At 48.6% G+C, this 12,491-nt stretch overlaps 1 protein-coding gene across 6 annotated transcripts in view; it reads right to left on the reverse strand.

Moving 5' to 3' along the window:
- Positions 1-386: 386 nt before the first annotated feature.
- The window catches only part of LOC308326661 (cytoplasmic polyadenylation element-binding protein 4-like), a 55,696-nt gene continuing 43,591 nt past the window's right edge, over positions 387-12,491 (reverse strand). For all 6 annotated transcript variants that reach the window (XM_080779643.1, XM_080779644.1, XM_080779641.1 and 3 more), the window contains 6 exons: positions 11,157-11,321; positions 8,524-8,613; positions 5,981-6,099; positions 4,059-4,173; positions 3,343-3,524; positions 387-670 (listed from right to left, as the gene is read on the reverse strand). In XM_080779643.1, coding sequence (XP_080635769.1) covers positions 443-670; positions 3,343-3,524; positions 4,059-4,173; positions 5,981-6,099; positions 8,524-8,613; positions 11,157-11,321 — 899 coding nt within the window. In that variant the 3' untranslated portion in view covers positions 387-442. The remainder of the gene's footprint in view (positions 671-3,342; positions 3,525-4,058; positions 4,174-5,980; positions 6,100-8,523; positions 8,614-11,156; positions 11,322-12,491) is intronic.

The following is a 12,491-nucleotide window of genomic DNA, read 5'->3' on the forward strand; positions in this document are numbered from 1 at the left end:
TTTTTGGGGGGGGGGGGGGGGGGGGTATAATTCCAGTTTCTTCTCTTCTATTTTCAAAATATAGATATATCTATATAGATTTATATTAACTTAGTTAAAAAATAAGAAAACTGAAAGAAAGGAAAAGATAAATAAAATAAAATGGATTCTGATGTAATTAGAGGTAAAAAAAAAAGAAGAAAAAAAAGGAACCAGCAACAGAAAAGTGCATTTATTTGTACAATGATTTGCGACTCCCTAACGCTACCGTCCCACTCCGTCTCAACCCCCCCCCCCTCCTCCTAGAACCCGCTACCGTCCCACTCCGTCTCAACCCCCCCCCCCCCTCCTAGAACCCGCTACCGTCCCACTCTGTCTCAACCCCCCCCTCCTCCTAGTACCCGCCATCTTTTCTCACGTTCTCCGTCCGTCCGTCGGTCCGTCCGTCGGTCCGTCCGTCCCCTCAGTTCCAGCGGAAGGAGATGTGGCGCGGGCGGTCGCCGCCCTCCTTCACCAGCGGCTTGTGGAACTCGCGGCCGGCGCGGGAGTGGATGGCGGCCCAGCAGTACTCGCAGTAGTACTGCAGGCACGTGACGTTGGCGCAGAAGAAGGGCGCAAACTTGCCGCCGCAGCGCGTCCCCTGGCACTCGTCGCACAGCTGGTCGTCCAGCACGTATGGCTTCACTTCCACCTGGGGGAGAGAGGACAGGGGAGAGAGGACAGAGGAGAGAGGACAGGGGAGAGAGGACAGAGGACAGAGGACAGAGGAGAGAGGACAGAGGAGAGAGGACAGAGAAGAGAGGAGAGAGGAGAGAGGACAGAGGAGAGAGGACAGGGGACAGAGGAGAGAGGACAGAGGAGAGAGGACAGGGGAGAGAGGAGAGTGGACAGAGGAGAGAGGACAGGGGACAGAGGACAGAGGAGAGAGGACAGAGGAGAGAGGACAGGGGAGAGAGGAGAGGGGAGAGAGGACAGGGGAGAGAGGACAGGGGAGAGAGGACAGGGGAGAGAGGACAGGGGACAGAGGACAGAGGAGAGAGGACAGAGGAGAGAGGACAGGGGACAGAGGACAGAGGAGAGAGGACAGAGGAGAGAGGACAGGGGAGAGAGGAGAGGGGAGAGAGGACAGGGGAGAGAGGACAGGGGAGAGAGGACAGGGGAGAGAGGACAGGGGACAGAGGACAGAGGAGAGAGGACAGAGGAGAGAGGACAGGGGACAGAGGACAGAGGAGAGAGGACAGAGGAGAGAGGACAGGGGAGAGAGGAGAGGGGAGAGAGGACAGGGGAGAGAGGAGAGGGGAGAGAGGACAGGGGAGAGAGGACAGGGGAGAGAGGACAGGGGAGAGAGGACAGAGGAGAGAGGAGAGTGGAGAGAGGACAGGGGAGAGAGGACAGGGGAGAGAGGACAGGGGAGAGAGGACAGAGGAGAGAGGAGAGTGGACAGAGGAGAGAGGAGAGTGGACAGAGGAGAGAGGAGAGTGGACAGAGGAGAGAGGACAGAGAAGAGAGGAGAGAGGACAGAGGACAGAGGAGAGAGGACAGAGGACAGAGAAGAGAGGAGAGAGGACAGAGGACAGAGGAGAGAGGACAGAGGAGAGAGGACAGAGAAGAGAGGAGAGAGGACAGAGGACAGAGGAGAGAGGACAGAGGAGAGGACAGGGGAGAGAGGAGAGAGGAGAGAGGACAGGGGAGAGAGGACAGGGGAGAGAGGAGAGAGGAGAGAGGACAGAGGAGAGAGGACAGGGGAGAGAGGACAGGGGAGAGAGGAGAGAGGACAGAGGAGAGAGGACAGGGGAGAGAGGAGAGAGGAGAGAGGACAGAGGAGAGAGGACAGGGGAGAGAGGAGAGAGGAGAGAGGACAGAGGAGAGAGGACAGGGGAGAGAGGACAGAGGACAGAGGAGAGAGGACAGGGGAGAGAGGAGAGAGGAGAGAGGACAGGGGAGAGAGGAGAGAGGACAGGGGAGAGAGGACAGGGGAGAGAGGAGAGAGGAGAGAGGAGAGAGGACAGAGGAGAGAGGACAGAGGAGAGAGGACAGAGGAGAGAGGACAGAGGAGAGAGGACAGAGGAGAGAGGACAGAGGAGAGAGGACATAGGAGAGAGGACAGAGGAGAGAGGACAGAGGAGAGAGGACAGAGGAGAGAGGACAGAGGAGAGAGGACAGAGGACAGAGGACAGAGAAGAGAGGACAGGGGAGAGAGGACAGAGGAGAGAGGACAGGGGAGAGAGGAGAGAGGACAGAGGACAGAGGACAGAGGACAGAGGAGAGAGGACAGAGGAGAGAGGACAGAGGAGAGAGGACAGGGGAGAGAGGAGAGAGGACAGGGGAGAGAGGACAGAGGAGAGAGGACAGGGGAGAGAGGAGAGAGGAGAGAGGACAGAGGACAGAGGAGAGAGGACAGAGGACAGAGGAGAGAGGACAGAGGAGAGAGGACAGAGGAGAGAGGACAGAGGAGAGAGGAGAGAGGAGAGAGGAGAGAGGAGAGAGGACAGAGGAGAGAGGACAGAGGAGAGAGGACAGAGGAGAGAGGACAGAGGAGAGAGGACAGAGGAGAGAGGACAGAGGAGAGAGGACAGAGGAGAGAGGAGAGAGGAGAGAGGAGAGAGGACAGAGGAGAGAGGACAGAGGAGAGAGGACAGAGGAGAGAGGAGAGAGGAGAGAGGACAGAGGAGAGAGGACAGAGGAGAGAGGACAGAGGAGAGAGGAGAGAGGACAGAGGACAGAGGAGAGAGGACAGAGGAGAGAGGACAGAGGAGAGAGGAGAGAGGACAGAGGACAGAGGACAGAGGAGAGAGGACAGAGGACAGAGGAGAGAGGACAGAGGAGAGAGGACAGAGGACAGAGGACAGAGGAGAGAGGACAGAGGAGAGAGGACATGAGTGGACAGAGGTGGGGAAAAAAGTACTTGTCTCCATCCTGTTTCCGCCACATCAGAGTCCGTGTTAGTACGACACGCGTCCGGTTTGTGGCCATCGATGCTATAATCGAGCTAAGGCGACGTCCAAATATCACTTATTTTTTGTTTTGTTGTGGTAATCCTTCCTACTATAGAGTGTGTTGACCCCCAGTTAAGCCCTGGGGGTTCCTCGGGCAGCACAGAAAACCACCCAATGATAGAACCGCAGAATTAACGGCGATTCATTGATTGAACGATTAACATCCCTAATTAAGGCATACAATGCTTATTAGCCAGGGAGCCTTTTAAAAGGGTATTTAATACCCTCTTCCATCTAAGGACAAGGATTCTAATTTCCAAATAAGTCCCGTTAAAGTAAGTCCCAAAAACAAATATGTTTTCTCATGACATGTAATTGTTGAGAGAGAGAGAGAGAGAGAGAGAGAGAGAGAGACGACCTGACTCACCCGTTTGTCGATCTCTCCGTGCTGCAGCTGCACAAAGCGAGCGCTGATGGCGGCGATGTAGCTCTGCTGATTGGAGAAGGCCACGCGCCCCGCCCCCTTGGGGTACTTCAGCTCCGGGTCCGTGTCGATGCCCGCGTAGCACACGCCCCCGTACAGCCGGTCCATGATCATAGCCAGCTCCACTGCAAACACACACACACACACACACACACACACACTTTTTACTACATTTCAACAGCTTCACTTTTTTATGCCATTGTCTTTACCCTGCGTAAACACCGCTACTTGTTACATTTGTTTAATTCGTCGTTTCTTGATAACCTAAAAAGAAATACCGGCTTTGTCGCGGACATGGTGACGAGGCCGGCGCTTTACGATGACCTAACCGGAAATCAACGCTGGCTTGCGAGGGCTTCTGGGAAACTGAGTCCAATGCAAAGTGCGTTGCGAGCTTGTCGATCCAACCGTGGATCCAACCGTTTGTACACTCTGTTAAATTAACATTGATTTTACAATATAAATGTGGGTCCCAGAGATAGAAATGCAATTAAATGGGGGTGCTTGGAAAGAAAATGTTTCGAGCCGTAAGAATCTCGTCTTATGGGGGTCCCTGGCATATATTTTCAAACGGGTCTAATTAGTGTCATTGTGGGGGTCCTGTTTGGGTAACCACTGCCCTGGGCCTCCTGTTGAAGACCCCTGGGGGTGAAGTGTACCTGCGCGGAGCGGACGCGGGACACCGCCAACGAAGATGGTCTTCCTGGGGTCTAGAGGCTGGGAGCCGTCCATCACAAAGTCACTGTCGTTCAGGTTCCAGGGCCGGATCTGGACCTGTACACACGCACACACGCACACACACACACACACACACACACACACACACACACACACACACACACACATACACATACACACACACACGTGCAGGACATGTCAGAACTAGGGTTGGGATTCGTTAGAATTTTAACGGTTCCGGATCCCTCTTAACGGTTCCGGTTCCTAACGGTTCCCTTAACGGATCCTAATATTATTTTTTCCCATTTTTTTCTGACATAGATTATGCTTATATTATAACTAACCTAACCAAGTACATAATAAACACAAATTAATTAATTAAATTATTGAAAATGCACTTTACAATTATGAGCTGGCACTATTATTTAAACTTCACCACCACCACCACCAGCTAGCCACCACAACAATATCATTGTTGCAATTTGTACTGTATATTGCAATTTGCTGTATATTAAATACAGTACACATTGCAATAATGATATTGTTGTGGTGACAAATGTTGTCTTTAATGTTCAGATTAATTTAATATGAAGGACCCCTTACCCTAATGGAAACAAATAGTGCTTTCTTGGATTATAAAATCCTTTTAGCAGACCTTGTATTGAACTGTAGGCTACGTTCCTGTGCTTTTTTCTGCAAACTGTTTATAAAGTAGGCTAATCAATCTATGGAGGTATAAATGCACCTAAACGCTGGGCTCTCAACAGTCACGCGATTAATTTAGAGACAAATCAAAAGCAGTTGAGTTGCTTATAAGTTAAAGTAAAAAAATAAGTGCAGACAAATTGATTTGGCGTGATTCATAAAATATCAGACAGAAAGACGTTGAGACATTGGCGTTCTAAATTAACAGCATTAACAACAGTTGTACAATACACCTAATGAAAAGCTCTGTAGACATTAGTAGTTTTTATTTTCTATTACGTTACTAGCCTGGGGAAAGTGAACCAGCCTTGCATCATCCTCGTCCCCCGCCGGCTGTGGTGGAGTTGCGGGGAGTGCGGGCTTTCCGCATGGCTCTCAAACGCCATTTGCCTAGATTATTCTCGTGAGTCGTGGACTCGTGTAGGCATATTGATTTTGAGTCGTTTCATCAATGTGGACGTGCAACTGGTACAAGTTGCAACAACCTTTGCAGGGAACTATAGCATAACATTTATTCCACGTTGCGTGCTCAGCCTCAGAGTCATTTCCCTCTCTGTTAACCACACTGTGGAGATCTCTTCGACATACTGTCCCACTCGCTCCGCAGCGGTGAGCGGTCGCTGAATGCACAGAACAGTGGGGCGTATCCTCCCCGACCCCACACACTCCTTTAGGTGGGGTGACGTCACCTCAGGCTCTGCTTGCATGCATGCACAGACACAGCGGAGATAAATGACGACTGATGAGAACCGTTTGGGGAACCGTTAATAAAAAAAACGATGGAACCGGCTCCGGATCCGCAATGTCGTAACCGGGTCTGAAATGGACCCGGTTTCCGAATCCCAACCCTAGTCAGAACCAACAGTTACATCGGGGTGCATACAGTTGGTTAGACATACCAACAGTCCGACAGGCATTAGTCCGACAACACCGTCGCTCCCGACGTTTTCATTCTTATCGGGATCTGGGTCTAGCGGGGCCGCTACACCCGACCCAACAGGCTCGACAAGCCAAAAGCTTAGAGATACTCGCCGGGTCTCGATAAATTCAGAACAGGGTTTGTAATGTTCCCGATTTCCGGGGCTCCATTCCTCTGTGTGTGTGTGTGTTTGCGTGCACCTGCGTTGGTATACTGACCGGCTCCATTCCTCTGTGTGTGTGTGTGTGTGTGTGTGTGCGTGTGTGTGTGCATACTGACCGGCTTGTCTTTGATGGTAGGACTGGACACACACAGGTAGAGTTTTCCGTCCTCTTCGATGCAGGCGTCGATCAGCGCCTGAACAGAGCTCTCGTCTTGGAACAGCAGGAAGGCGTAGCCTACACACACACACACACACACACACACACACACACACACACACACACACACACACACACACACACACACACACACACACACACACACACACACACACACACACACACACAGAGTCAGTGTTGATTTTAATTTAGTTTGAGTCAACAACTCCATTTAGTTTTAGTCATCAAAAATGTCTCGATGGCATCCTAATGGTTGGATGCATGTAGAGAGCAATGCCCAGGCGCGACCAAACACGAAATTACTTTTATTTCTCCACTAGCCCTTCCCTGACATTTTAGCCTATAGTTTGTATTTGTTTATAATCATAAACACAAAGTACACGGGGGGGGGCAGATATGACAAATAATTTAAATATACAAAGAAATCACAGACACATTTATTCATTCTTGTATATTCTTTTTGTTTCCTAAACACGTACAAAATATTGGAAATAGTTGAGCTTACAACACGTCACACGTGTGAATCCCTTGACTCCTTCAAAACCGCTCTCAAAGGGCACCTACGGACGGCTGCAATTCGATACTGGCCCCCGTAAAATCTGAATCCCCCCCCCCCCTTTTCCCCTCACTGTATATGTTTCTTTTCCCTTTTTACCTCCTTTATGATGAATTCCTGTTCTGTTCTTTGACTATAATGGAAGTGTCTATTTGTACGTCTCTAAATGTTTTGATGAATTGAACATGGTGGACCCTCTTGTAAACAAGTGTAATGCTTAATTGGGTCGTCCGCTCACAGTTAACAGTCTTTGTATTGAGTCTGTGCTTGAAATGTACTGTAATTCTGCAAACTGTCCATGGCACAAAGTAAGCTTGTATATCTGCCCTTTCTGCTACTTTTACATAATTGCGATGTTGATCTCAGATAATTGCAGTTAGGCGATTATGTAATATCTGTGACGGGCCTACAATTTGCCGTCGTGTTACGTCGTGTCTGTTCTTGTTAACCCATTCTGACCGGGAACCCGTTTTGGTGTTAGCATCATGTTATGCTTTAGCTATTGAAAAATAGCAGATCTACAAGCTCATAGCGCGCCACTGAGTGGCGCGCTACGAGCTTGTAGGTCTGCTATTTTTTGAAAAATCGAAGAACGACTGACATTTTTAGAATCTGATCTCAGGTCAGAATGGGTTAATCAGACCAGTGTGTGTCCAGTGAAAACCTCGTATGAATCTGATCTCAGGTCAGAATGGGTTAAATGCATCCGGGTGTACAGTATGTGTGCATTGCTGCGTGCACAAGATGACAACATAAAGACAGCAACCGACCGGCTAAAGATGGAAGTGTTTTATCACGCGGTATTATTAACCCGTACTGGGCGGGAACCCATTTTTGGTGTTTTAACCCATTCTGACCTGAGATCAGATTCATACGAGGTTTCCACTGGACACACACTGGTCTGATTAACCCATTCTGACCTGAGATCAGATTCTAAAAATGTCAGTCGTTCTTCGAATTTTTCAAAAATAGCAGACCTACAAGCTCGTAGCGCGCCACTCGGTGGCGCGCTATGAGCTTGTAGATCTGCTATTTTTTAATAGCTAAAGCATAACATGATGCTAACACCAAAACGGGTTCCCGGTCTGAATGGGTTAAGCATTACGTTACACTTTAGCTATTGAAAAATAGCAGATCTACAAGCTCGTATAGCACGGCACCGAGTGCCACGCTAGGAGCTTGTAGATCTGCAATTTCTTTTGAAAAATCGTGAAAATGCGGCGCAAATCTTTGAATATATATATTCTTTCAGAGCGAACGTGTTTTTTTTTTTACTTCTAAATCTTTTATTTCAGATATTTCCGGCGGTCCTCAACATAAAAAAGGTTGAGCACCGCTGATACAGGAAACAGGGTTTTTCAGAAAACTGTCAGGATGTAGAAGGCCCGTGTAGAATGGTCGGGTCTAAGTGGGTTGAAACGCTGCAGCCAGAAGTCATGTGGGGGCGAGGCCAGAACCAGAAACCAAAGCTGTATTCCCTACCGTATGAACGCCGTGTTCCCTCTCGCTGACTGACTGCACTAAACCCACACACATCATACATAATGCAGAAATAAAACATCATGTTATGTTAGGTACACACCTGCCGAGTATCGGGCAGGTGTCACCGCATGCGCTCAACCTCTCTCACTAACCCATTTTGGACTAATAAAACAAAAAAAAACTAGGTCTAGTTAAACAACTAGTCGACTAGTAAAATAGGCAACTAGTCAACTAGTAAAAATCACTAGAAGTTAAAGCCCTACTCGTATACGCTTTCCACTGCCGCGTAGCAGTGGAGGGGAGACAGAGCTCTCTGGTTGGCTGACATTTATTTGGCTACTAGGCTATAACATAAAACATAATGCTATAACACCAAATGGGGTTTCCCGCCACCAAAATGGGTTAAGGTCGTGTTTGACAGGAGAAAATAAAAGGTCACTCACCTTTGGGAGGAAAGTAGGACTTGCTCTCGGCTTTGTGAGGCCAGTCCACGAACAGGTGACCGAAACGGCGGAAGCTGGCCGTGATCTCATCTGGTAAAACAAAAAGAAAGAAAGAAAGAAAGAAAGGAGCGAGAATTTAGCTGAAGTCGACCAAGCATGCTTTAGCTGCGTGACACACTGCCACAAAACATCCCACACAGGGGGAGGTGTCCCCCACTGTACCGTCCCCTACCGAGCAGAAACCTGCTACGTGTCCCCCACTATACCGTCCCCTACCGAACAGAAACCTGCTACGTGTCCCCCACTGTACCGTCCCCTACCGAGCAGAAACCTGCTACGTGTCCCCCACTATACCGTCCCCTACCGAGCAGAAACCTGCTACGTGTCCCCCACTGTATACCGTCCCCTACCGAACCGAAACCTGCTACGTGTCCCCCACTGTATACCGTCCCCTACCGAGCAGAAACCTGCTACGTGTCCCCCACTGTACCGTCCCCTACCGAACAGAAACCTGCTACGTGTCCCCCACTGTACCGTCCCCTACCGAACAGAAACCTGCTACGTGTCCCCCACTGTATACCGTCCCCTACCGAACAGAAACCTGCTACGTGTCCCCCACTATACCGTCCCCTAGCGAGCAGAAACCTGCTACGTGTCCCCCACTATACCGTCCCCTACCGAACAGAAACCTGCTACGTGTCCCCCACTGTATACCGTCCCCTACCGAGCAGAAACCTGCTACGTGTCCCCCACCGTACCGTCCCCTACCGAACAGAAACCTGCTACGTGTCCCCCACTGTACCGTCCCCTAGCGAGCAGAAACCTGCTACGTGTCCCCCACTGTATACCGTCCCCTACCGAACAGAAACCTGCTACGTGTGAGACACAATAGAGACACAGCGTTAGTGCTTTGCTGTACGGTGGAGAGAGAATGACATACGCACGCTCACACGCACGCTCACACACACACACACACAATTATTTAAACGCATTCCCTACACACTGTATATGTGATGGTATACAAACATAAATGTATACTGTAGGCATGCTCACAGCCTCTCTATCTCTCTCTCTCTCTAAGGGGTACAAAGTGAACCGATTCGTTTCTTACATAAGCTTGCGCGAGCACACACACACACACACACACACACACACACACACACAATCCTGTACTTGTCTTGTACGACAAAATGCAAACATAGCCGATCTACATGCTCAGTGATTCTCAAACCTCTCAAGGACCTCCCAATATCCCGAAGCATTAGGCCACGCGTCAGGCCCCCCATTTGATACCGCTTTCTCTCTCTCTCTCTCTCTCTCTGGGACCCCCGACCCCGAGGCACAAATCTTTGTTTTGTTTGTGTGTCACACCCTCAAAAGGATATTTCAGAAGAAACTCCCTCCACGCACCGATGTGCGAGACGTCATGAGCGCCCGCCTGCTCTCTATTTAACGGTCGGGAGGTTTCAAGGGACGCCTGGAGGCCAATTAATCCATTATCTTTAATTAAACCCTGACAGGGAAATGCCTGCGAACGCGTAGAAAACACACTTGCTTTTATGTGAACCCAATCATGCTGGAAATGTCACTCAATGTCAGCGCCAGGGACGAGAGGACGACGACATTGAAACACGAGCGCTGTACCTTAAATTAAAACAGTTTGACGGCGGCTAATCGTTTAATCAAACGATCGACTTAATACGCTAAACCACGCCTTTTGTTTTATGTGTTTAATTCACGGCTTTGTCGCGGACCTGGTGACATCTAGTTCTACTGGAACCTGAGCCAGTATGTACATCTATAGTTCTACTGGAACCTGAGCCAGTATGTACATCTAGTTCTACTGGAACCTGAGCCAGTTATGAGTTTGGGGTTAACCTTTTAACCCATTCTGAACGGGAACCCATTTTGGTGTTAGCATCATGTTGTGCTTTAGCTATTGAAAAATAGCAGATCTACAAGCTACGAGCTTGTAGGTCTGCTATTTTTGAAAAATCGAACGACTGACATTTTTTGAATCTGATCTCAGGTCAGAATGGGTTAATCAGACCAGTGTGTGTCCAGTGGAAAACCTCGTATGAATCTGATCTCAGGTCACAATGGGTTAAAATGTTTAAAACATAGCCAATCTGCAACGTCACGTGTCGCTACGCGTGACCTTGTATTGTAGAGATATTTTCAAAGGATTTTGACCAACGTTGAAAACATTATTTTGCATAACACGGGTACATTTTGCTAAAAGAAATATCTTAACCCATTCTGACCTGAGATCAGATTCATACGAGGTTTCCACTGGACACACACTGGTCTGATTAACCCATTCTGACCTGAGATCAGATTCTAAAAAATGTCAGTCGTTCTTCGATTTTTCAAAAATAGCAGACCTACAAGCTCGTAGCGCGCCACTCGGTGGCGCGCTATGAGCTTGTAGATCTGCTATTTTTCAATAGCTAAAGCATAACATGATGCTAACACCGAAATGGGTTCCCGGTCAGAATGGGTTAATGCCTACGCTTGCCTCATACTTTACTCAAGTCACATTTTGAATACAGGACCTTTTACTAAAAAAAAAAAAAGATCTGTACATATTCCACCACTGCGCATATTTACACACGCTCAACCACTCGGCATACCTTCGTCTATGTCGGGGGGCAGGCCTCCGACGAACACCTTGCGCGAGTAGCGCTCTAGGCGCTCTCCGTTCTGGTGGGGGAAGCAGTGGGGGGTCCCCAGACCGCCCAGGTCGCCACGCTCCTCGTCCGCGAAGCCGTCCTCCATGGGGAACAGAGACGAGTGGCCTGCAAGACACGGACACAACGGAGAGGAGCGTTCACTGACGGCGCTCAGGCGTCCCACCATTTCAGCTGGACGGCGTTACTTACAGCACACAGAAGCCTGTGAACATAGTAATTTCGTGCATAGATGCTCCATGTAGGCCTCAGGTCTACCGTTCTGAAATTAAATGTAATAATATTTGGACTGCTGGACAGCTGACAGTATAGGCTCTCTTAAAAAGAAATGTCTATGTTCACAGGCGTCTGTGTTGCGGCCTAGAGGAGCAACTGAGCATGTGCGGCACTACAAGTGTTACACCACATCATGCGTTCGAGAAACCCAGCCATTATCCCTTACATCAAATCTCATGGCGCGATTTGTTAAACAGTGTGAAAGGAGGCCCTACACTAGGGCTGTTTCCTAAACAATTAACACATTAATATGTAAATTGGTGTATTTTAGTAATATTGTTCCTCCTGTTTTTACATACTGCCAACTTTTATGAAATATGTGAGGATGCTTTTGAACATAACGCTAGTTTCTTAAATCTTAAAAAATTTAAAAAATAGCCCGTCTACAAACTCCCATTGTGTTGCAGAAGACACATTGAGAGCTATAGTAGATCGTCCATTTTTCTCTGCACATCACGTTTTCCATGGAAGACATGCTTTGGCTTCTATGGGATCCAAACGAGTGAAATGAGAACTTTAATCCATGGGGATTCATTTAATTTCCACGCCAGTAAAATGCAATGAGCTACTGAGCTGCATGCATGCACAGTACAGTACAGTACAGTACAGTACAGTACAGTACAGTACAGTACAGTACAGTACAGTACAGTACAGTACAGTACAGTACAGTACGGTACGGTACAGTAAAGTACAGTAACAGTACAGTACAGCACAGTACAGTACAGTACAGTACAGTAATCCTATACTCTCCCCAATGCTGCTGTCGCAGAAGGAAGGGCACGCAGGACGGACACGCACACAGTGTCGTTATATAAGTACTTGGTCTGCGGCGCTGTGTTTGCGTGCGTGCGTGCCATGCATGTGAGTTTGTCTTACTATACCTTACTATACCTGGTATGGTAGAATTTGAGAGATTGGTCAGACGTTGTGAGGACCATTCTCCTGGTCCTCACAAAATAAATGGTTGTTTTAACCCATTCAGGCCTGACGTTGAAATACAAT

This window comes from Protomyctophum bolini (assembly GCF_963924005.1).
Source record: "Protomyctophum bolini genome assembly, chromosome: 13".
Classification (NCBI taxonomy): Eukaryota; Metazoa; Chordata; class Actinopteri; order Myctophiformes; family Myctophidae; genus Protomyctophum; species Protomyctophum bolini.